The following is a 25744-nucleotide window of genomic DNA, read 5'->3' as shown; positions in this document are numbered from 1 at the left end:
GTAGAAAAAGTCTACATTACTATGATATACTGTATCTTAAGATTCTCAGAGCTACTCAATACTTCCTTAAAAGAAAATTCACATACCTTTTACTAAAAGAGTAAATCCCAAACATAAAAAGAAATACTCACGGAATAACAACGTCTTCTCTCTTTCCACACTTGGCACAAACTTCAAATTCACAGGCACATGGTCTACACATTATATGGTAAGAATCCTTCACTGTCTTTTGTAAACATTTAACACTAAAAATGGGAAAGAAAATCAAATCTTAATTTTTACTAATTGTCTAAGATTTATTTAGTGAAATAAGGGGGTGTGGCTAAGTGTATAGCTGAGAAGCCTCAAACTCTTAGGTATTTCTCTCATATGTCACTTTAGATTAATTATATAGCATTTCTAGACAACAGCTGACAGCTCAAAATAATAGTACTTAACATTTATCTACTTTCTTAAAGCTGCTAAAGAATGTCACCTGCAAATATTAACGGTTTTACTTCCTTTTCAATTTGGATTCCTTTTATTTCTTTTTGTTCTCTGACCTCCCTGGCTAGTACTTCCAACACTATGTTGAAATAAAAGTGGCGAGAGGGGACATCCTTGTCTTGTTCCTGATCTTAAAAAAAAAAGCTTTCAGTTTTCACCACTGAGTATAATATTAGCCGTTGACTTGTCATATATGGTGTTTATTATGTTGAGAAACGTTTCCTATATATCCATTATGTTGTGAGTTTTTATCATATCATTGTGTAAAATGCTTTTTCTGGATCTACTGAGAGGATCATATGATTTTAACCTTTATTTTATTAATGTGGCATATCATATTGATTGATTTGAGGAATCTGAACCATCTTTGCATCCCTGAAATAAACTCCACACTTGATCATGGTGAATAATTTTTTTAATGTATTGTTAAATTTAGTTAACTAATATTTTGTTGAGGATTTCTGTATCTATGTTCATCAGGGATAATGGCCTGTAATTTTCATTTCTTGTGGAATCGTTGTCTGGTTTAGTATCAGAGAGATGCTGGCCTCATAAAATGAGCTTGGAAGCATTTCCTCCTCTTCTTTTTTGGAAGAGTTTGAGAAGGACAGGTATCAGTTCTTCTTTGAATGTTTGGTAGAATTTACCAGTGAAGACATCTGGTTCTGGACTTTCGTTTGTTATTAGGTTTTTTATTTAAATTCAATCTCCTTGCTGCTGCTGCTGGTAAGTCGCTTCAGTCGTGTCCGACTCTGTGCGACCCCATAGACGGCAGCCCACCAGGCTCCGCCGTCCCTGGGATTCTCCAGGCAAGAATATTGGAGTGGGTTGCCATTTCCTTCTTCAGTGTGTGAAAGGGAAAAGTGAAAGTGAAGTCGCTCAGTCGTTTCCAACTCTTAGCAACCCCATGGACTGTAGCCTACCAGGCTCCTCCATCCATGGGATTTTCCAGGCAAGAGTACTGGAGTGGGGTGCCATTGCCTTCCCCGTACTAGTAACTGAACTTTAAGAATTTTTACTTCATGATTCAGTCGTGGCAGGTTGTGTGTTTCTAGGAATTTATCCACTTCTTATAGGTCGTCAAATTGTGGGCAAACAATTTTCCATGAAAGTGAAAGTGAAACTGTTAGTTGCTTAATCCTGTCTGACTATTTGCAACCCTATGGACTGTAAAAGGTCAGTTTTCATTCCAATTCCAAAGAAAGGCAATGCCAAAAAATGCTCAAACTACCACACAATTGCACTCATCTCACATGCTAGTAAAGTAATGCTCAAAATTCTCCAAGCCAGGCTTCAACAATACGTGAACCGTGAACTTCCAGATGTTCAAGCTGGTTTTAGAAAAGGCAGAGGAACCAGAGATCAAATTGCCAACATCCGCTGGATCATCGAAAAAGGAAGAGAGTTCCAGAAAAACATCTATTTCTGCTTTATTGACGATGCCAAAGCCTTTGACTGTGTGGATCACAATAAACTGTGGAAAATTCTGAAAGAGATGGGAATACCAGACCATCTGACCTGTCTCTTGAGAAACCTGTGTGCAGGTGAGGAAGCAACAGTTAGAACTGGACATGGAACAGACTGGTTCCAAATAGGAAAACGAGTCCGTCAAGGCTGTATATCACCCTGCTTATTTAACTTATATGCAGAGTACATCATGAGAAACACTGGGCTGGAGGAAGCACAAGCTAGAATCAAGATCAAGAGATCAAGAGAAATATCAATAACCTCAGATATGCAGATGACACCACCCTTATGGCATAAAGTGAAGGAGAACTAGAGTCTCTTGATAAAAATGAAAGAGGAGAGTGAAAAAGTTGGCTTAAAGCTCAACGTTCAGAAAACTAAGATCATGGCATCCGGTCCCATCTCTTCATGGGAAATAGATGGGGAAACAGTGGAAACAGTGTCAGACTTTATTTTTGGGGGCTCTAAAATCACTGCAGATGGTGATTGCAGCCATGAAATTAAAAGACGCTTACTCCTTGGAAGGAAGGTTACGACCAACCTAGATAGCATATTGAAAAGCAGAGACATTAGTTTGTCAACAAAGGTCTGTCTAGTCAAGGCTATGGTTTTTCCAGTGGTCATGTATGGATGTGAGAGTTGGATGATGAAGAAAGCTGAGCACCGAAAAATTGATGCTTTTGAACTGTGGTGTTGGAGAAGACTCCTGAGAGTCCCTTGGACTGCAAGAAGATCCAACCAGTCCATCCTAAAGGAGAACGGTCCTGGTTGTTCATTGGAAGGACTGATGTTGAAGATGAAACTCCAATACTTCGGCCACCTCATACCAAGCGTTGACTCATTGGAAAAGACCCTAATGCTGGGAAGGATTGGGGGCGGGAGGAGAAGGGGACGACAGAGGATGAGATGGTTGGATGGCATCACCGACTCGATGGACATGGGTTTGGGTAAACTCCCGGAGTTGGTGATGGACAGGGAGGCCTGGCGTGCTGCGATTCATGGGGTCGCGAAGAGTAGGACATGACTGAGTGATTGAACTGAACTGATGGACTGTAGCCCACCAGGCTCCTCTGTAGATGGAATTTACCAGGCAAGAATACTGGGAATGGGCTGTCATTTCCTTTTCCAGGGGATCTTCCCCACCCAGGGATTGAACCCAGGTCTCCTGCATTACAGGCAGATTCTTTACCATCTGAGCCAGGATACCCCATAGTCTCTTACAATCCTTTGTATTTCTGTGCTATCTGTTGCAGTGCTTCCTCTTTCATTTCTGATTTGAGTTCTCTTTTCTTTTCTTGATGATTCTAGCTAAAGGTCTGCCTGTTTATCTTTACAAATGACCAGTTCTGAGATTCCCTGATCTTGCCTGTTGTCTTTTCATTTCCTATTATAATTATTTCCAATCTGATCTTTGTTATTTCCTTCCTTCTACTAACTTTAGACTTCCTCTCTTCTATGTTTCTAGTTTCTTTAGAAGTTAAAGTCAAGTTGTTTAAGATTTTTCTTGTTTCTCAATGTAAGCATTTATTGGTAGGAACTTGCCTTTCAGAATTATTTTTTGTGGTACCCCATAAATTTTGGTATGTTGCCTTTTCATTTCTCTCAAGACAGTTTTTAAATTTCTTTTTGGTTTCTTCTGTGACCCACTGGTTGTTCAGTAGCATGCTGTTTATTCCGCACAAATTGGTAAATTTTCCAGATTTCTTCTTAAAATTAACTTCTAGTTTCATACTATTGTGGTTAGAAAAAGATACTTCGTAAATATGATTTCAATCTTAAATTTTTAAGACCTGTTTTGTGAGCTAACAAACAATATTTTGTGGAGAATATTCCATGGACACTTGAGAAGATTATTTTGTTGCTTTTGGTTGAGATGTTTTGTGTATATGCATGTAATATTGCTTAAAAGGCCATACATCAAAATTTCAGTGACATTTTTTACAGAAATAAAAATTCCTAAATTTGGATGGAACCACAAAAGGCCCAAAATAGACAAAGAAATCTTGAGAAAGAAGAACATAGCTGGAAGTGTCACACTTCCTGACTTCAAACTATATTACAGTTTCAAAACAGTGTGGCACTGTCATAAAAATCAGACACATAAATTAATGGAATAGAGAGCCCAGAAACCCACTCATATATGGTCTTCCCTGGTGGCACTAGTGGTAAAGAATCCACCTGCCAGAAGAGACGCAGGTTCAATCCCTGGTCAGGAAGGTCCCCTGGAGCAGGAAATGGCAACCCACTCTAGTATTCTTGCATGGAGAATCCTATGGACAGAGGAGCCTGGCAGGCTATGGTCCATGGGGTTGCAAAGAGTCAGACACAACTCAAGTGACTTAGCACAGAACAGCATGATTTACAAAAAGGAGCCAAAAATATAAACAAAGAAAGAACAGTATCTTCAATAAATAGTATTGGAAACTGGACATGGAAAAGAATGCCACATGCAACAGAATGAAACTAGATCACTATGTTACACTATACACAAAAAATTAACTCAAAATGGGTTAAAGACTTGAATGTGAGACCTAAAATCATAAAACTCCTAGAAGAAAACTAGCAGAAAGTTCTTGACACCAGTTTTAGAATTTTTTTCAAAATCATATTTAGAAATAAAGTCAAAAAAATAAAAAATGCAGAGAAGGACTGTATCATACTAAAAAGCTTCTTCACAGCAAAGGAAAACATCACACAAAATGAAAAGGCAACCTACAGAATGGGAAAAATATTTGCAAGTCATGTATTTATTAAGGAGTTAATAACAGAAATATACAAAGAACTCATATAGTCAAAAGGCAAAAAAAAAAAACTGATTAAAAAGTGGGCAAAGGATCTGAATAGACATTTTTCCAAAGACATACAGATGGCCAACAGGTACATGAAAACATGCTCAATAACACCAATCATCAGGGGAATTCAAATCTAAACCACAATGAGATATTACTTCACACCTGTTAGAATAGCTATAATCAAAAAGACAAGAAATAACAAATGTTGGTGAGAATGTGGGGAAAACGAAACCTTTATACACTGTTGGTGGGAATGTAAATTAATGCAGCCACTATAGCAAACATGATACAGGTTAATCAAGAAATTACCAGAACTACAATAAAATCCAGCAATTCTACTTCTGTGTATTAAAACAAAAACACTAACGTGAAAAGATATATGTATCCCTAAGTTCACTGCAGCACTATTTGTAATAGCCAAGAAATGGAAACAACCCAAGTGCCCACTGATGGATGAATAAAAAAAAGTAATACATACACATACCCTTATGATGGATGAATGGATTAAAAAAATGTAATATATACACATACCCTCACACACACACATGAATGTACTGTCACACGCACACACAATGGAGTACTATTCAGCCTTAAAAAAAAGAAGGAAATCTTGGCATTTGTAACAACGTGAACATACCCTGAGGGAATTAAGCTAAGGGAAATAAGTCAGACAGAGGCAAAAGCCAAATGATCTCACTTATATGTAAAATCTTAAATGAATAAATGAATGAATGAATGAATGAATAAAACACCTAGCTTATGGATATGGAGAACAGATCGGTGGTTGTCAGAAGCAAGGGGTAGGGTGTGGGCAATATGGGTGAAGGGGGTCAAAAAGGTACAAACTTTGAGTTGTAAAATTAAGTCGTTGGATGTAACATACAGCATGGTACTATGGCTAATATTATTTTTTAATTTTATTTATTTATTTTGGATGTGGTGTGTGTGGGATCTTAGTTCATCACCAGGGATTGAACTCAGGCTCCCTGCATTGAAGTCACTGGTCCACCAGGGAAGTCCCTATAGTTAATGATCTTATATTGCATATTTGAAAGCTGCTAAGAAAGGAAATCTTAAAAAATTCTCATAAGAAAAAAAATTTTGTGATTATGTATGATGATGGATATTAACTAGACTTCTTGCGGTGATCATTTTGTAATATATAAAAATATGAGACTAACACCATGTTACATATCAATTATACTTCAATTTTTTAAAAATTGAAAAAATTTAAAAACTTTTGTGCATCAAAGGACACAATAAAGAAAGTGAGAAGAAAACCTTACTGATCATTTTGTAATATATAAAAATATGAGACTAACACCATGTTACATATCAATTATACTTCAATTTTTTAAAAATTGAAAAAATTAAAAAACTTTTGTGCATCAAAGGACACAATAAAGAAAGTGAGAAGAAAACCTTACTGAATGAGAGAAAATACTTGGCAATCATCTGATAAGGAAGTGGCATTTCAAATATACTAAAAACTCCTATAACTCAATAACAAAAAGACAACTCAATTAAAAATAAGCAATGAATCCAAATAGGTATTTTCCCAAAAAATGGTACATAAATGGCCAATAAGCATATGAAAATAGTCTCAACATCTTTAGTTATCAGGGAAATGTAAATCAAAACCACAAGGAGGAACCATGATACACTGACCAAATTGACAATTATCAAGAAAAAGGGCAAAAAAAGCATTGGTAAGGATGTAAAGAAATTGGGTTTCTTGCATTGCTGGTAGGAAATAATAAGGAATGATCACTTTTGAAAACAATTTGGCAGTTACTCTAAAAGTTATAAATATAGAAGTATAACATAACCCAGAAACTCTACGTCTAAATACATACTCAGGAGAACTGAAAAAACACACACACAAAAAAACTTGTACATCAATGTTGATAGCAGCATTAATTGTAACAGTCAAAAAGTGGGAATAATCCAAATGTCCATCAATTGATTAATGGATAAATAAGAATATATATCTATACAATGGAACACTATTTATTAATAAAAATTAAGCACTGATAAATGTTACAACATGCTTGAAAAAAATTCCTAAGTGAAAGAAAGTAGTCACAGAAGTCTAGATATTATATGATTATTTATATGAAATGTCCAAAATAAATAAATCTACGGGGACAGAAAACAAGGGATGGGAGAATGTTGGTGTGGGGGAGAGGGAATGGAGACTGACTCCTAATGGGTATGAGGTTTCTTTCTGAGATGAGAAAATATTCAAAAACTGATGTGTTATAAAAAATTGAGTTATACAACTCTGTGACATACTAAAAGTTGCTAAACTATGTACTTTAGATGGATGAACTATACAGTATGCGAATTCAGTTCAGTTCATTTCAGTCGCTCAGTCGTGTCCGACTCTTTGCGACCCCATGAACCGCAGCACGCCAGGCCTCGCTGTCCATCACTAACTCCCTAAGTCCACCCAAACCCATGTCCATCGAGTCGGTGATGCCATCCAACCATCTCATCCTCTGTTGTCCCCTTCTCCTCCTGTCCTCAATCTTTCCCAGCATCAGAGTCTTTTCAAATGAGTCAGCTCTTCCCATCAGGTGGCCAAAGTAATGGAGTTTCAGCTTCAACATTAGTCCTTCCAATGAACAACCAGGACTGATCTCCTTTAGGATGGACCAGTTGGATCTCCTTGCAGTCCAAGGGACTCTCAAGAGTCTTCTCCAACAACACACTTCAAAAGCATCAATTCTTCAGCACTCAGCTTTCTTTATAGTCCAACTCTCACATCCATACATGACCACTGGAAAAACCATAGCCTTGACTAGACGGACCTTTGTTGGCAAAGTAATGTCTCTGCTGTTTAATATGATATCTAGGTTGGTCATAACCTTCCTTCCAAGGAGTAAGCGTCTTTTAATTTCATGGCTGCAGTCACCATCTGCAGTGATTTTGGAGCCCAGAAAAATAAAGTCAGCCACTGTTTCCCCATCTATCTGCCATGAAGTGATGGGACCGGATGCCATGATCTTCATTTTCTGAATGTTGAGCTTTAAGCCACCTTTTTCACACTCCTCTCTCACTTTCATCAAGAGGCTTTTTAGTTCTTCTTCACTTTCTGCCATAATGCCACATTTCTAGACATAATGCTACTGCATGCTTAACAGTCTAAAGTATAGTATAAATGCAAGTTTTATATGCAATGGGAAACCAAAAAATCCATGTGACTCAGTTTATTGCAGTATTTGCTTTACTGAGGTGGCCTGGAATCAAACCCACAATATCTCTGAAGTATGCCTGTATACAGTTAAAAGTAGAAAGAAACAGAAAAAATGAAACAAAACATGCAAACACTAATCAGAAGAAAGCTGGAGTAACTACATTATTATTGAAATAGACTCAAAGCAAAGAAAAAAAAATTCTTAAGTTTAAGAAAGACTATTACATGACAATAAAGGAATCAATTTTCCCAAACACGCAATAATATTAAATATTTATTTATGCACCTAAAAACAGGGTTTGAGATAACTGATGCAAAACCATTGAGCCAAAAAGACAAATCCACAATGAAATCTGTGGACTCCAATGCTTCTCTCTTTATAAGTGAAGCAACAAGTAGACAAAAAGCAGTAAAACTATACAACATCTGGTTGACAGAGTCTATCAATCAAACTGACATTTACAGAACACTCCACCCAACAGGAGCAATATAGTCTCTTCAAGCACACATGGAACAGAATCTAAAATTGACTATACTCTGAATTATAACACCAACATCAAATCCACAATGAAATCTGTGGACTCCAATGCTTCTCTCTTTATAAGTGAAGCAACAAGTAGACAAAAAGCAGTAAAACTATACAACATCTGGTTGACAGAGTCTATCAATCAAACTGACATTTACAGAACACTCCACCCAACAGGAGCAATATAGTCTCTTCAAGCACACATGGAACAGAATCTAAAATTGACTATACTCTGAATTATAACACCAACATCAATGAATTAAAAACAAAACCCAAAATTTATATAAGGTGTATTCTTTTACCACAATGGAATTAACTAGTAATCAGTAAAAGAAAAACATCTGGAAAATGTCCAAATATACAGAAATTAAAATACTTCTAAATAACCTATAGGTTAAAGAGGAAGTCTTACGAGCAATTAGAAAATGTTTTGATTCAATAATAATGTAATATACCATCATAATTTGTGGAATAGAGCTAAAAAAAATTCTTGGGAAATTTATATAATTAAATGTCTATATTAAGCAAAAGAACTATCCAAACTTCCACCTTAAGAAAACAAAATAAGAAGAGTAAATTAACTCAAAACAATATCGATGTGAACAGAAATCAATAAAACTGAAAAACAGAAAAAAAAGAAAACCAATAAAACTCCGAGCAGGCTACTTGAAAAGATTAATGTAATTCATAAACATATAACCAGATGGACCAAGATGAAAAAGGAGAGAACACAATAAACCAATTTCAGGAAAGAACAAGGGAACAACACTATAGATGCAACAGATATTAAAAGAATAAGAAAAATTTACTAACAACTCTGCCTATAAATCCAACCACTTTGTTGAAATGGACAAATTTCTGGAAAGACAGTATAAAAACCTGCTTAAGATGAAACAGATAATCTAAAAACTCCTCTAGCCATTAAAGAAAAACTTTATTATTGGTAAAAATTCTCCAACAAAGACAACTCTAGGCACAAATGGCTTTACTGATAAATTCTACTAAACATTTAAAAGATAGTACTAACTGTATACAACTGCTTCTAGAACACAAAATAGAAGCAGTCCCCAACTCACCTGATGAGACCCTAACATTAAGATAACAAAATTTCAGACGAGTATTGGTAATAAACATGGGTATGAAACTGAGTTAGCAAATCAAATCTAGCAATATGTAAAAAGGATACAGTCACGATCAAGTGGGGTTTATCCAAGTGCATTAAAGGCTGATTCTATATTGAAATCAATAAATGTTAACTCATCAAATCAATGTTCTAAGAAAGAAAAACCACATGATTATCTAAATAGATGCAGAAAAAGTATCTGACAAAACTTAATGGAAGCTTTCAAACTGTGGTGCTGGAAAAGACTCTGGAGAGTCCCTTGGACAGCAAGGAGATCAAACCAATCAATCCTAAAGGAAATCGACCCTGAATACTCATTGGAAGGACTGATGTTGAAGGCCAATACGTTGGCCTTCTGATGAGAAGACCTGACTCATTGGAAAAGACCCTGATGCTGGGAAAGACTGAAGGCAGGAGAAGGGGATGACAGAGGATGAGATGGTTGGATGGCATCACCAATTAGTGGACATGAGTTTGAGCAAGCTCCAGGAGATGTTGAAGAACAGGGAAGCCTGGAGTGCTGCATCCATGGTGTCTCAAAGAGTTGGAAACGACAGTGCGACTGAACAACAAATATCTATTCATGATATAAACTCTCAGCAAACTAGGAATTGAAAGACACTTCCTCAATCCAATAAGAATCATCTACAAAGAATCTATAGCTAATATCATACTTAATGATAAAAGACTATGTTCCTCACAAAGTCAAGAACAGGGCAAGAATATCTGCCTTCATCACTCCTTTTCAAAAACACACTGGAGGTGCTAGACAGTGCAATAAAGCCAACATAGAAATAAAAGTCACACAGATTGGAAAGCAAGAAATAAAACTGTCCTCATTTTTTATCACTTAAAAAAAAAAATGTATTTATTTATTTTTTGGCCATGCCACGTGGCTTGTAGGATCTTAATTCCTTGACCAGGGATTGAACCCAGGCCATGTCAGTGAAAGTGCCAAGTCCAAACCACCGCACCACCAGGGAATTTTCATGTCTTCATTTTTTAAAAAAATCACTGTCTGTGTAAGAAAATCTCACAGAATATACCAAAAAAGTATTAGAAATAAAATTGACAAGCTGATTCTAAAGTTACAAGAAAAAGCAAAGGAAAAATATTAGCCAAAATAATTTTGAAAAAAGAAAAAGAAGATGGGAACACTCTTAAGACTGGATTTCAAGATTTATCTTATAGCTGTAGTAATCAAGGTAGTGTGGTATTGGTGAAAAATAGATACATAGATTAATGGGACAGAACAGACTCTTAACATATATAATCAATTGATTTTCAACATAATACAAAGGGAATTCAATGGAGAAAGGGCACTTTTATTAAACAAATGACCACAGAGCAGTTGGATATACATAAAATTAACAGAAAATGGACCAAAAACCCAATATAAAACCAAGAATTACATAATTTCTAGAAGAAAACACAGTAAAAAAAAAGTATTGGCGATCCTAACCAAAGATTTCTTACCTACAAGAAAATAATAATCAATAAATCCTGATAAATGAAACAAATCTTCACCAAAATAAAACATTTCTCCACTTTAAGATACTCTTAAATGGATAAAACATAAGTCAGAATTTGGCAGAAAATATTTGTAAAACCCATATCTGATAAATGATTTGCATCTACAATATATAAGAATTCTCAAAATTCAGTAATAAGTGAAACAAAGCAACTTAATAAAAATATGAGCTAAATATATGAATAGAAAAAAGAAATAAGGATGCAAAATGAGCACAGGAATAGATGATTAGCATCAATGGTCATCAAAAAATGCAAAATAAAATCAAAATGAGATATAGCTATTCACACTTATGGTTCAAAAAGAACAAAACAAGACTTCAAGGGGAAAAACAAAACAAAACCCTGACAATCCTAAGTATTGATAAGGATGCTAAACATCTGGAACTCTCACACTGCTATTGAGAATGCAAATGATACAGCCACTATGGAAAACAGTTGGACAGTTTATTCTAAACATACCCTTAACATAAACCCAGTGAGTTTACTACCAGATATTTACTCAAGAGAAATGAGACCATACATTCACACAAAACCCTGCATATGAATGTTTATGGCAGGATAGTTCACAATCACCAAAAACTAGCAAAACCTAAATGACCATCAGCCACGGGACAGAGGAACAACTGTGATACATCCTCAAGGATGTTATCAGTAATAAAAAGACCTAACCACAACATACCAGAACTGGACCATTCTAGCACCCTAATCTCAGATGTTCAGGCTCCAAAATTGTAAAAGAATAAAGTTCTGTTGTGTAAAAAAAAAAAAAAAAAAAACCTAACCACTGATTTACACAACAATGCAATGAATCTCAAATCCACTATGTTAAGTTAAAGAAGTATACTATGTGATTCCTATATATGACATTCTGCAAGAAGGCAAAAGTATGGGGAAAGAAAACAGATGAGTGTTTGCCAGGGACTGGGAGGGAGGTAGCAGGATACCAAGCGGCATAAAGGAATGTTTGGGGGTAACAGAACTGTCCTGTATCTTAACTGTGGTGTCAGTCTCATAAATGTATTCATTTGTCAAAATTTACAAAACTGTTGTTAAAACAAGAGAACTGGCCCCCAAACAGACCTACTTAGGCTAAGCCCCAAATCATCAAAAGTGAAAGTGTTAGTCACTCAGTCAGTGTCTGACTATTTGCGACCCCATGGACTGGGGCCCACCAGGCTCCTCTGTCCATGGGATTCTCCAGGCAAGAATGATGGTGTGAGTTGCCATTTCCTTCTCCAAGGGATCTTCCTGACCCAAGGATCAAACCAGGGTCTCCTGCATCGCAGGCAGAATCTTAACCATTTGAGCCACTAGGGAAGACCCCCAAATCATCAAGCTGAGACTTAATTTCAGTTTTGGCTCTCCCAGAAATAGAATTTTAAACCAATCCTGAATATGTGCTCAGTCATATCTGACTCTGTGAACCCACTGACTATAGATCACCAGGCTCCTCTGTACATGGAATTGTCCAGGTAAGAATACTAGAGTGTATTGCCATCTCCTCCTCCAAGGCATCTTTCCTATGTGGGGATCCAATGCATATCTCCTGAGTTGGCTGCACTGGCAGGAAAATTCTTTGCCACTGCAGCCACCTGGGAAAACCCCTTAAATCAATCAGGAATTGTCTGATCAGCACAAGCTAAGTACTCAGCCTGACAGACCCCTGTTATCCCCTAAAGAAAAGTGACTCTGCAATAACCAACCCGCTTTTCTGTCTAGTGTGACTTTCTTGTTACCATTCCTTTCTACCTAAAAAAGTCTTTCATTTTCTACAGTTCCTCACAGATCCTCTCCATCTTCTAAATGAGACAAAGTCAACAAGATCTTTAAAAGTCACTCAGTTGAATTTTTTTTTTTAAACACTGTTTATTACAACATATACATTTTACTGCATGTTAGTGCTTTGGGGAATATAGATTAGAATTAAAAAGAAAAAGTCTTCACAATCAAAGTGAAAATAATTTTGAAAATTGTTTGCTAAATTATTTGGTATGTTTGTGTTTTGACTTTCCAAACAGCTTTACTTAATTACTTTGAAATAAAAGTTAGATTAAAATTTCATGCTATTAGAAGACACACAAAGTCCTACCAATACAAATGGACTAGAAAAAAATCTCAGTATTTTTTGGCTTAAGTTTTTTTAAGTTTTTAAAATAATTTTAAAGAAACTGTTTTGGTTAGGTTCTTCTGAGGCTTCAAAGAAATTCATTTCTATGAATATGCTGTTTTATAACCGGGACTCCTGGGGTAAACTAATCCTTAAGTATTCAAATTGCTAATTCAAGGATAAAACTGTATTTATAGAACTGGTAATGTTAAAATTTACATGTAAAATAGGCTTGAAAATGGGATATCCTGTTTTGAAATCCAGAGTCAAAAGAGAGCAGATTCTACACTCTCTGGCCCACCTAATCCTCAAGACAGCGACTTTTGGCACTGGCTCAAACACTTATTAAAATGCAGATTCCTGGGCTACACCCATTATTTACATAATTAGAATCTTGGGGATGGGTCCTAAGAATCTGTCCGTTAACAAACTCCTCAAGAAATTCTTATGCACATAAGCACTTGAGAACTCTTGACCACATCAAAGTACTACTGCCTAGATAGGGGGATTTTCCAATATCCCCAAGCTGGTTGAGAAGACAAGGAATTTTGTTGCTGTAAGCAATTATGCTCATTTCAAATGTAAATCCACTCGGAAAAACAGGTTGTATTAGGCTAGTGAATATAAATCTACCTATCTTTTAACGAAATACACACATAGGCACAGTTTTAAAATGTTTCCTTTTCATAAATGTGAAATGTTTGTTGAAAGGTAAATTATATACATTTTTTATATGTTTACAATATTCAAGTTTCTCAATCACAGACGTGACATCTTTGTGCGCCTTCACTTTCAAACTTTGTAACCTAGGCTTTATGTCTTCACGGGGAGTACAGAGAGAGAAGATGTGAAAGTAATTTGAGTTTCAGCATTTTTCTTCTCCTACGTCACATTTGTCCAGCCTAAGAATCTTGATCTTGAGCACAAGATAGTCTAGACATTATTTTAATGATAAAAGATATATATTCCAAGTTGTCATAGGACTTGAGCAGTATCTTGAAACATCTTTAAAAACACCTGTAAATTAGATAACCACTCCTCAGTATTTTTTCTTACAAAACGAGTACTAAGGAAAAACTTGAAATTGACCTAAATATAAATTTTACCTAATTTCCCCTGAAAATAGCTATATTTTGAATATTTTATGAGTTCATTACTAAGAGAACTGCAGAGATGTTAAAATAATGGTGGGTTGGCCTTCTTTTCATATTTTCATGGACTACAATTCCCAGAAACAATAAATCTTGTCCATGCATACACCACAACTAACCATTATAGTGGAACCTGGTCAAATAAAACCATGGGTTACTCCTATGAACCATGTTTAATAACTGATAGGGCCCACGTGGGGTCTCATTCATAAGATGGCTCATTATGTTGACCTCACAAACTAAGAATAAAAATCACAGTGATCCTTGAGATTGACCAAATTGCCCAAATGACATTCTGTTTTCCCACTGGTACCTATCTTCTCAAAGCTGTGGGACCACCAGATTCCAGACCTCCGGCTACATGACCACAGGACTCAACTACAGGCTAAAAATTAACCATCCCTTCAGAGAATTTTTCATTGGTGGGGTATAAGAAGGACCCCATCAGAAAGGGAGGACGATGGTTCTCCTTAAGGGCCAGTCACCCTCTTTTTTCCCTCTAATAAATCTCCCTTTTCTTGCCTGACTCGCTCTCTTTTTCTCTGCACTCGCCTTACACTAACAAAGGACATAGTAGTACACTTTTTTAAAATGTTACCATATTTTTTTTAATAATGAAAAACACAAAAAGAAAATAAAAGCTAAAAAATGTTCACTCTCTATTTAAGGGTAAAACTCAAGAGGTAAAATTTTATTTTCAAGATCACTGTAAATACCAGAAAATATTATGTATTTTGATTTGGGAAGCAAGAGAACTAGATCTAGCCTAGCTTTGACGTACCATTGCCATAGAATCACTGAAAGTCCCTTTAACTTCTTTGAGTCTCATTTTTTATAATAGGTACTAAAAGTGCTGAAACTTAGCATGAACAAAGACAGCAGCACCAAACTGTATTAGTAATCACTGTATTTGTCACCTCCACAAACCCACAGTTAACTAGCAAAAATGAAAAACCCACACTTTTAAATGACATCCTTGCAAAATCAACACATTTTAAATTGTATAATAAAACACAGCAACATTTGGAAGATCTGCATAATTAAATGAATTAATATTTTCCAAAAAAGCAAAATGTATGATGTTACAAAACCATGCATCGGTGAAAGATCCATTCAACTGCAAGACAGACCAATGGATTTTAGAATAAGAAATGTTTACTGATATGGTTTCAGATTCTACATCATATCAAAGATGAATTTCTGTAATTATCTGGAAAAGGTTATTAATATTTACACTATTTTAAAAATGTACTGCTTCAGTTTCCTTCTACTAGTCAGACACTAATGAAATTCATAAGTATATAAAACAATGCCACTTGTCTCACTAATATTTTTGTTTCAAAAGTTATTTTTCATAAAAAATAATTAGTATTAAATGTGGTGACCCAAGGACAAAAGAGCAGATAAAACCAAGAAGGGTCTTGGAATGCAGGAACAGAAAAACCAGCCCCTTATAGTCCTTCCCTCCCCCATGCTGTAATTATTAAGGGATTTCAGGTCCTCCTGAGCAGTATAACCTGTTTCCCCGCCTAACCCACACAGGCTTCCCCATCTTCCCCCACCCTGTATACATGCCTCATCCAATCAGCAAACAACCTGCAAGACCCCAAGCCCACTCCCTGTACCATGGGTATAAAAGTGGACTGTTGGCTTAAAGCTCAACGTTCAGAAAACTAAGATCATGGCATCTGGTCCCATCACTTCATGGAAAATAGATAGGGAAACAGTGGAAACAGTGTCAGACTTTATTTTTTGGGGCTCCAAAATCACTGCTGATGGTGATTGCAGCCATGAAATTAAAAGATGCTTACTCCTTGGAAGGAAGGTTATGGCCAACCTAGATAGCATATTGAAAAGCAGAGACATTACTTTGCCAACAAAAGTCCATCTAGTCAAGGCTATGGTTTTTCCAGTGGTCATGTATGGATGTGAGAGTTGGACGGCGAAGAATGCTGAGCGCCGCAGAATTGATGCTTTTGAACTGTGGTGTTGGAGAAGACTCTTGAGAGTCCCTTGGACTGCAAGGAGATCCAATCAATCCATCCTAAAAGAGATCAATCCTGGGTGTTCATTGGAAGGACTGATGTTGAAGCTGAAACTCCAATACTTTGGCCACCTCATGAGAAGAGTTGACTCATTGGAAAAGACGCTAGTGCTGGGTAGGATTGTGGGCAGGAGGAGATGGGGACGACAGAGGATGAGATGGTTGGATGGCATCACCGACTCGATGGACATGGGTTTGGGTAGACTCCGGAAATTGGCGATGGACAGAGAGGCCTGGCGTGCTGCAATTCATGAGGTCACAAAGAGTCGGACACAACTGAGCTACTGAATTGAACTGAAGGACCACTGTTCAACGTCAATTCTCCCTTGAGCTGCCCTGCTGTTCTAACAGTGTCTCCCATTCTAATGAACTTTATTTCCCTCTCATTCTGTCTCATGTCTGGAAATTCTTTTCCAACCCGCACTAGGAACACATTAACCTTTAATGGTTGCTTATATTCACATTATTTATAAAATAATTATTTTTACGTCTCAGTTTTCCTATCTAAAGCAATATGTATCATTATATCTAATAAATACCATTAGAGATAATGCATAAAAGCTGATATAAATCAAGCTATCTGGGTCCTCAGTAATTTTTAACAATATAAAGAAAGAGGTCCTGAGAACAAAAGCTCTGAGAACCACTGATATAGACAATAAACATCAACTGGAAAAGAACTGATCTGATATTTTGAGTATTTCTGGAACAGACTTTCTGCCACTCTTTCCTGGTACTGCCTTCATTTCCTGGTTTTATTATTACACTTTAACCTTTATGATAATTCAGCTCCACTTCAAATACTCTCACGTGAGATGACTAGGCGCTTTCGTAAACAGTGAGCTGTGCTACTCCACCCTTCGTAGACAAATAATAGAAACTCACACTGACAATCAAGATCATCCCCAAGAAAAAGAAATGCAAAAAAGCAAAATGGTTGCCTAAGGAGGCCTTACAAATAGCTGAGAAAAGAAGAGAAGCTAAAGGCAAAGAAGAAAAGGAAAGATATACCCATTTGAATGCAGAGTTCCAAAGAATAGCAAGGAGAGATAAGAAAGCCTTCCTCAGTGATCAGTGCAAAGAAATAGAGGAAAACAACAGAATGGGAGAGACTAGAGATCTCTTCAAGAAAATTAGAGATACCAAGGGAATATTTCACGAAAAGATGGGTACAGTAAAGGACAGAAATGGTCTGGACCTAACAGAAGCAGAAGATATTAAGAAGAGGTGGCAAGAATACACAGAAGAACTATACAAAAAAGATCTTCATGACCCAGATAACCACGATAGTGTGATCACTCACCTAGAGCCAGACATCCTGGAATGTGAAGTCAAGTGGGCCTTAGGAAGCAGCAGTACAAACACAGCTAGTGGAGGTGATGGAATTCCAGTTGATCTATTTCAAATCCTAAAAGATGATGCTGTGAAAGTGCTGCACTCAATATGGCAGCAAATTTTGAAAACTCAGCAGTGGCCACAGGACTGGAAAAGGTCAGTTTTCATTCCAAGCCCAAAGAAAGGCAATGCCAAAGAATGCTCAAACTACCACACAACTGCACTCATCTCACACGCTAGCACAGTGATGCTCAAAATTCTCCAAGTCAGACTTCAACAATATGTGAACCGAGAACATTGAGATGTTCAAGCTGGATTTAGAAAAGGCAGAGGAACCAGAGATCAAATTGCCAACATCCATTGGGTAATTGAGAAAGCAAGAGAGTTCCAGAAAAATATCTACTTCTGCTTTATTGACTATGCCAAAGCCTTTGACTGTGTGGATCACAACAAACTGGAAAATTCAAGAGATAGGAATACCAGACCACCTGATCTGCCTCCTGAGAAATCTGTATGCAGGTCAAGAAGCACTAGTTAGAAATGGACATGAAACAACAGACTGGTTCCAAATAGGGAAAGGAGTATGTCAAGGCTGTATACTGTCACCCCGCTTATTTAACTTATATGCAGAGTGCATCATGAGAAATGCCGGGCTGAATGAAGCACAAGCTGGAATCAAGATTGCCAGGAGAAATATCAATAACCTCAGATACGCAGATGACACCACCTTATGGCAGAAAGCGAAGAAGAACTAAAGAGCCTCTTGATGGAAGTGAAAGAGGAGAGTGAAAAAGTTGGCTTAAAACTCAACATTCAGAAAACAAAGATCATGGCATCTGGTCCCATCACTTCATGGCAAATAGATGGGGAGACAATGGAAACAGTGACAGACTTTATTTTGGGGGGGCTCCAAAATCACTGCAGATGGTGACTTCAGCCATAAAATTAAAAGACGCTTGCTCTTTGGAAGAAAATCTATGACCAACCTAGACAGCATATTAAAAAGCAGAAACGTTACTTTGCCAGCAAAGGTCTGTCTAGTCAAAGCTATGGTTTTTCCAGTAGTCATGTATGGATGTGAGAGTTGGACTATAAAGAAAGCTCAGAGCCGAAGAATTGATGCTTTTGAAGTGTGTTGCTGGAGAAGACTCTTGAGAGTCCCTTGGACTGCAAGGAAATCCAATCAGTCCATCCTAAAGGAGATCATCCTGGGTGTTCATTGGAAGGACTGATGCTGAAGCTGAAACTCCAATACTTTGGTTTCCTGATGCGAAGAATCGACTCATTGGAAAAGACTCTGATGCAGGGAAAGATTAAAGGCAGGAGGAGAAGGGGATGACAGAGGATGACATGGTTGGATGGCATCACTGACACAATGGACATGAGTTTGAATAGGCTCCAGGAGTTGGTAATGGACAGGGAAGCATGGCATGCTCCAGTCCATGGGCTCAGAAGGAGTTGGACCTGACTGAGCATCTGAACTGAACTGAACACTAACGGAGATCTACGAAGTGAAAATTCCTATAGTGGCTCTAAGTAATCTGTGCTAACATAAAAAGATGCTGAAACCATACTAAGGAATTACATCATATGCTACTTAGGAAATGTTTTTAAGGAAACAAATGTCCACAGATTTCAAGAACTTTGAGTAGAAGAAGTTTAATTCTCTTCATAATTAATGTATTTGAAATAAATGGAGATATTTTATTACCTCTTCTTATTGCAATGGATTTGACTTAGAATAATTCTTAAAAGAATACAAAATATTCACCTCGGACCAACAGTAGTTTAGAAAAAAGAGAAAATGGAAATTACTGCTCAAAACTATTACTTGGAGCAGGCAATTTAAAATCAAAGCTTGCTATATCAATCAATATTAATGTCAAAAAGTAGGCTTTTTGCACAGGGGCACAAGTGATGACAGTACTAAAAACTCTCCTTAATAAGGAGGACTAAAGCTTAAGGACTTTAGTCTAATAGACTAAAGCTCTGGGCAATAATAAAGCCAGGGTTTACAGTCACTGTACTATGATATGACGTAGAACGACCTGTGACTAAAACTCCACTTTAGGACATTTTAATACTCTTGGAATGTGGTGACACAACTTTCAAATTACTGATTAACCAAACTATTATAAGAGCCTCAAACTATTATAAGAAATGCTGGAGCTGAAGAGCTAAAACAAAGAGGTTAAGCTCACACTCTGTATGTGTGTGTGTGTGTGTGTGTACATACATAAATATCACATATAGATGTCTATATATATATACATATACACACACACACATATATACATATGTATATAATTTCTTGTCATACACTGGTATCTATGGAGGATGTAATCATCTTGTTGTTCACTCATTAAGTCGTGTCTGACCCTTTGCAACCCCACAGACGTCAGCACACCAGACTTCCCTGTCACAATCTTCCGGAGTTTGCTCACACTCATGTCCATTGAGTTGGTGATGCTATTCAACCATCTCACCCTCTGTTGCCCCCTTCTCCTGCCTTCAGTCTTTCTCAGTATCAGGGTTTTTTCCAATGAGTCGGCTCTTCGCACTAGGTAGCCAAATATTGGAGTTTCAGCTTCAGCATCATTCCTTCCAATGAATACTCAGGGTTGGTTTCCTTTAGGATTGACTGGTTTGATCTCCTTGCAGTCCAAGGGACTCTCAAGAGTCTTCTCCAGCACCACGATTCAAAAGCATCAATTCTTTGGGACTCAGCCTTCTTTATGGTCTACCTGACACATACATACGTGACTACTGGAAAAACCGTAGCTTCGACAACACAGACCTTTGTTGGCAAAGTGATGCCTCTGCTTTTCAACAGGCTGTCTAGGTTTGTCATAGCTTTTCTTCCAAGGAGCGTGCATCTTTTAATTTCATGGCTGCAGTCAACATCTGCAGTGATTTTAGAGCCCAAGAAAATAAAATCGCCCACTGTTTCCATTCTTTCTCCTTCTATTTGCCATGAAGTGATGGGACCAGATGCCATGATCTTAGCTTTTTGAATGTTGAGTTTTAAGTCAGCTTTTTCACTCTCCTTTTTTACGCTTTTCAAGAGGCTCTTTAGTTCCTCTTCACTTTCTGCCATTAGAGTGATATCATCTCAGGTTGTTGATATTTCTCCCACCAATCTTGATTCTTGCTTGTGATTTTCATCCAGCCCAGCATTTCACATGATGTACTCTGCATATAAGTTAAATAAGCAGGCTGACAATATACAGACTTGACATAATCCTTCCCAATTTTGAACCAGTCTGTTGTTCCATGTCTGGTTCTAACTGTTACCTCTTAATCTGCACATAGGTTTCTCAGGAGGCAGGTTAGGTGGTCCGATATTCCTATCTCTTTACGAATTTTCCACAGTTTGTTGTGATCTGCACAGTCAAAGGCTTTGGTGTAGTCAATGAAGCAGAAGTACAGGATCATCTTGTAGTATAAAACAATGTTTATTAAAAAAATCAAGGAAATACTAATCAACACACTTTTTAAGGCTAGAAATCCAATGACTAAACCAAAATTCTATCTTGTTTTCTCTTCATTAAATGTATATGCAAAGCAGATTTTCTTTTGACAGGCAACATAGAGCAAATGAATGAACAAATGGCCACTTGTGTAGAATCCAAAACAAGACATAAAGAGAGTTCGTAAGTATCTGCATGTCCGTCAGAGAACAGAGGGTTCTTGTTCATTTTCCCTCCATTCCCTGGTGCCTTCTTCATAGTGTTTCCTCTAAACACTGTTTACAGCACCTACTACCTTTTCTAGATTTATCTCTCCTGTTTTCATTTTATTACTCCTCAGCAGTCTTAACCTGCATCCTTTGGGTCTCTGTCTCCTTTCACTTACACCTAGCACTTGCAATCTGTCGATGAGTTATCTGTGGGCCCACTTCCCCTAACAGATTGGGAATTTCTTAGTATCAGAGAGTCATTTTGGTATTTTCTATAATACATAGCACAGTGTCTTATACAGTGAAGTTGTTATTCAAAATAACTGCAAACTGAACCAAATGTCTTGTCTGTTATCCCTAGCAATCCCACTTCTTTGTCAGAAAAGAACTACGCTTGGGGTAATATCCTCCATCATTACCACGAACTCTTCCTCGAGACAATTTTTTTTCTAACACACACAAATGTGTGTATGTGCTCAGTTGCTCAACCGTATCCAACTCTTTGCAACCTCACAGACTGCCAGACTCCTCTGTCCACGGGATTTCCCAGGCAAGAATCCTGGAGTGAGTCTTGTCATTTCCTTCTCCAGGGGATTTTCCAAACAAAGGGATCAAACCCACATCTCCTGTGTCTCCTACATGGGCAGGAGGGTTCTTTACCACTGAGTCACCGGGGAAGCCCCAAAGTAACATACAAATTTTACTAAATTATCTTTCAAATCCATGGCAGGTTTCTTGGTTTTGGAGGTTAAATAAGGAAAGTCTGATTATACAATCAGATTGCGGCTCCTGGGCTCTAGAGCACTCGGGCTTCAGTTGTTGAGGCACCTGGACTCAGCAGCTGTGGTTCTCAGGCTCTAAATCACAGTTTCAGCAGCTGTGGCCCAAGGGCTTAGTTGCTCCACAGCATGTGGGGATCCTCCCCAACCAGGGATCGAACCTGTGTCTCCTGCATTGGCAAGTGGATTCTTTACCACTGAGCCACCGAGGAAGGCCCTGAATTTATTTCTTCCTTACATGCATTATAGCTTTATTCTAATGATGGCTCAGACACTTGTCAAAGATTTATTTTAATAACAGAAGCTATGCTTCTGGAATGGAAAGAACTGATAAATGTGCTCAGTTTTACAATACATCAAGAGAGGCAAGGCAAAATGTTTTAAAACTTGTGGATTGTAGAATTAGCCATCTAAATAATGGATCTTCACTCAGATACTATAAATTCAGATTATATGGAGGAATAAGGGCTCAATTTGGACTGACCACTGCATATTGCAAACATTATTTTTCAAGTACCTCATAGTGAACTAAATAATATGCTCAGTTTCTAAGCACTGAAAGCGAGTACAATTTAGGATACTTACAAATGGAATCTATCTAAAATATGCTTATAACTGATTAAAGGAGATTCATGTTATAGTGTTTGCTCAATGAAAAAATGCAAGTAATAAATGCCAGCTGATGGACAAATACAATAATTCAGCACAAAAGAATGAGTGCTAGGTACTGTCATGATTTAACCATTAGCTAGTAGATATACCGGGTGCTTTCTTTTTGTATTAATTTGCTTTCTTTGGAAAATGAGGGCAGGGATACTCTTTATTAAGACAGAATTTTAAGAGTATGATACTTCTTCCCTTTCAAAATAAAGAAGTTAATACTGTATAGCACAGGGAACTCTATTTAGTGTTAAGTGGCAGCCTGGAACAGACAGGAATTTGGGAGAGAATAGATACATTTATATGTATGGCTGAGTCCCTTTGCTGTCCACCTGAAACTATCACAACACTGTTAACTGCCTATGCTCCAATATAACATTAAACAGTAAACATATAAAAGCAAAACTTCTGGGGGGACAAAGCTCCACTTAGCTCCCTGCTACTGGAGACCCAACTCTTCCCCCACAAGGTCCTTGAAATATTTATGTGAAGTAAACTTTTTGAAAACACAATTTTATTCATCTGGACCAAGGGAATAGAGGTGAGACAGAGAACAATGCATTTATTTAATGCAATGAAGTACGAAGAGATAAGGGTTGTACCAGGGTAGTCTGTGGAGATAAAAATTAAGAGGCAATACACTTCAAAACTATCAAGTACGGAGTACAATAGCTGGATGTGAGGACCAGGAAGAGTGACTCTGTAGCAGTGTTTTTAGGCATAAAATAGTCACATGTCCTGAAGCTATTTGTCCAGACATCCCCAGAGCAATGTGGTTCTAGATATGTTACACCAGTTCTCCTCTTTACTTGAAATATTTTTAGGATGAAATCTACTTTCAATCAACATTCTTCTTATGGCATATAAGGTCTTGACTCCCCTCTCTTCATTCAGGACAGTTCCACTTTGGCCTATCATATTCTATAGACTCTGGGGTAAGCGTTTGTTTTATTCAAAAATTCTACAGCTGAAAAGTTTGAAAACCACTGAACTAAAATACACATGAAGTTTCAGTAGCTTGACCCTGTGAGTATCTATCTATTTTGTATGCAACAACCAAGACACTATTGACATGTCAGGCTGGATGTATCTTTGCTGTGGGGCTGTCCTGTATACTGTAGGATACTAAGCCTATACCTGGCCTCTATCTATTACATACCAGTAGTATCCTTCACAGATGGCCTGGTTGTGACAACCAAAAATGTCTCTAGACCTTGCCAAAAGTTCTCTGGGAGGCAAAACCCTCCCCTCCCAGACTCTAATCTGTTTGTGGCCTATTGCTATTTTATACTAGCTTCTCCTTTCTCTTCTAATACCATGGCAATGTTAAACATGAGCTAATACTACATAAACTGGTGATTTGTTTTTTAATGGGTAGAGAGAGCAAAGAAAGCAGGCTAGAGATTTTAACACAAATGTGGGCATTAGTGTGCCACATTTTGAAATTAACAGGAGAAAAAAGTTGCTTGGTTACCTGAAACACAAGGCATATGAAGTTTCTAGGTAACAGCTTAAGCATTTCAGGACCTGAAAGTAAAATCTATCGTTTATAGATACATGTTATTTCAAAAAAAATAAAAGCAGGGCTATATATCTTGGACTCAGAAGTTGAAAACTTCCATAAACAACATAGATGACTTCTATTAAATTTAATATTAGGCTCAGGTGAAGAGAGAAAAAGGACTTTTAAGTGAATAATAAAATACTGAGAATTCACTGTGGGAGAGTAAAAACACGGGGCTTTGAAATAGGACAATTTGCATTTGAATCTTAACTCCATCTGCTTTACTTTCTTATCTTGGGTTGACATTTAATCCCTCTGAGCCCAGAATAAAAAAAAGAAAGGAGTATATGTAAGAGTTCATTTCCTTACTTTGCTTGAGGAAGGGGGCAGCTTTTAAACATCTGTATTTCTAGTACCTGGAAAAGAATATAAATGTCTATAAGTGAGTTTTAAGTGAAGAATATCAAGATTCCTTCTTCTTTAAGAGTTATACAAATCACTTTACATTTTTAAGATTTCTTGATTTTCCAGTAACTTTTAGCTCTACACCTAAAATTATTCACAGTGTTCATGAATGGCTTGGGACTGACCAGGAATGGTAACAAATGGTTTTAATTTATCTTTGGGTTTTTATTTTCCAAAAGTCAAAAACAGGGCACTTGAAAAATGAGGGGTTTTTTTTGTTTGTTTTTTCCTGGCCTTGCCTTGCAGCTCGCAGGATCTTAATTCCTTAACGAGGGACTGAATCCATGCCCTGGGCAGTGAAAGTGCAGAATTCTAGCCACTGGACTGCCAGGGAATTCCTCTTGAAAAATGAGGTTTTATACCAAAAGATTTAGTCCTGTCCTGAACCACAATTCTTATATCTAATAGTAATCTTAATAATGATTATACTCTTCAGGTGTTAAGGGAGAAGTCTGTCGTAGCACCACAACAGTCCTCCACCAGGGAGTAGCAATTTCTTGCTTTAAAATCAAAAGATATGAGCCAAAATGATGGGGAAATCCTGGTACAACTACGCTGAGCTCTGATTAAGGGGCAGAGTGTAAAACAAGGATGGCAGTTCATCTTATTGCTTTTACAGAGATGAGAAGCTACAAAAAACTAAACATTATCTTTATGAGCCTTTCACTTTATTTCTATAAAGACCTAAAGCTTTGCATACTCAATGACATTTAAAATTATCTTATCAAAGGGTAGTATTGTATCACTATCCCATTGTTCACACATTACTAATAGGTTACATGCATTTTATCCCCTTCCCCTCACAGCCATCCTCCCATCTCTCTAGCAAATACACAGTTTTCAACTCTTTACTCTTTTAACTCAAGTTCAGACATCTATTCAGATGGTCCAGGG

General features: G+C 37.2%; 1 protein-coding gene across 6 annotated transcripts in view; it reads right to left on the bottom strand.

Annotated features, from left to right (window-relative positions):
* Positions 1–25744, bottom strand: part of C1H9orf85 (chromosome 1 C9orf85 homolog) — a 242269-nt gene that overhangs the window by 181735 nt on the left and 34790 nt on the right. For 2 of the 6 annotated variants that reach the window (XR_014058051.1, XM_081505312.1), the window contains 2 exons: positions 24755–24801; positions 132–245 (listed from right to left, as the gene is read on the bottom strand). Coding sequence is in view for 4 of the 6 variants with exons in the window: in XM_081505312.1 (XP_081361438.1) it covers positions 132–245; positions 24755–24801 (161 nt within the window). In the remaining 2 variants the exon portion in view is untranslated. Of the gene's footprint in view, positions 1–127; positions 246–3495; positions 3685–24754; positions 24802–25744 lie in introns of those variants that run through there. The other 4 variants (XM_081505302.1, XR_014058055.1, XM_081505321.1 and 1 more) reach the window with 4 other exon arrangements.

Source organism: Giraffa tippelskirchi, chromosome 1 (genome assembly GCF_054371585.1).
Source record: "Giraffa tippelskirchi isolate mGirTip1 chromosome 1, T2T-mGirTip1v1.2.pri, whole genome shotgun sequence".
NCBI lineage: Eukaryota > Metazoa > Chordata > Mammalia > Artiodactyla > Giraffidae > Giraffa > Giraffa tippelskirchi.
The sequence above is the reverse complement of the archived record's forward strand: the minus strand, read 5'-3'. Positions and strand labels throughout refer to the sequence as shown.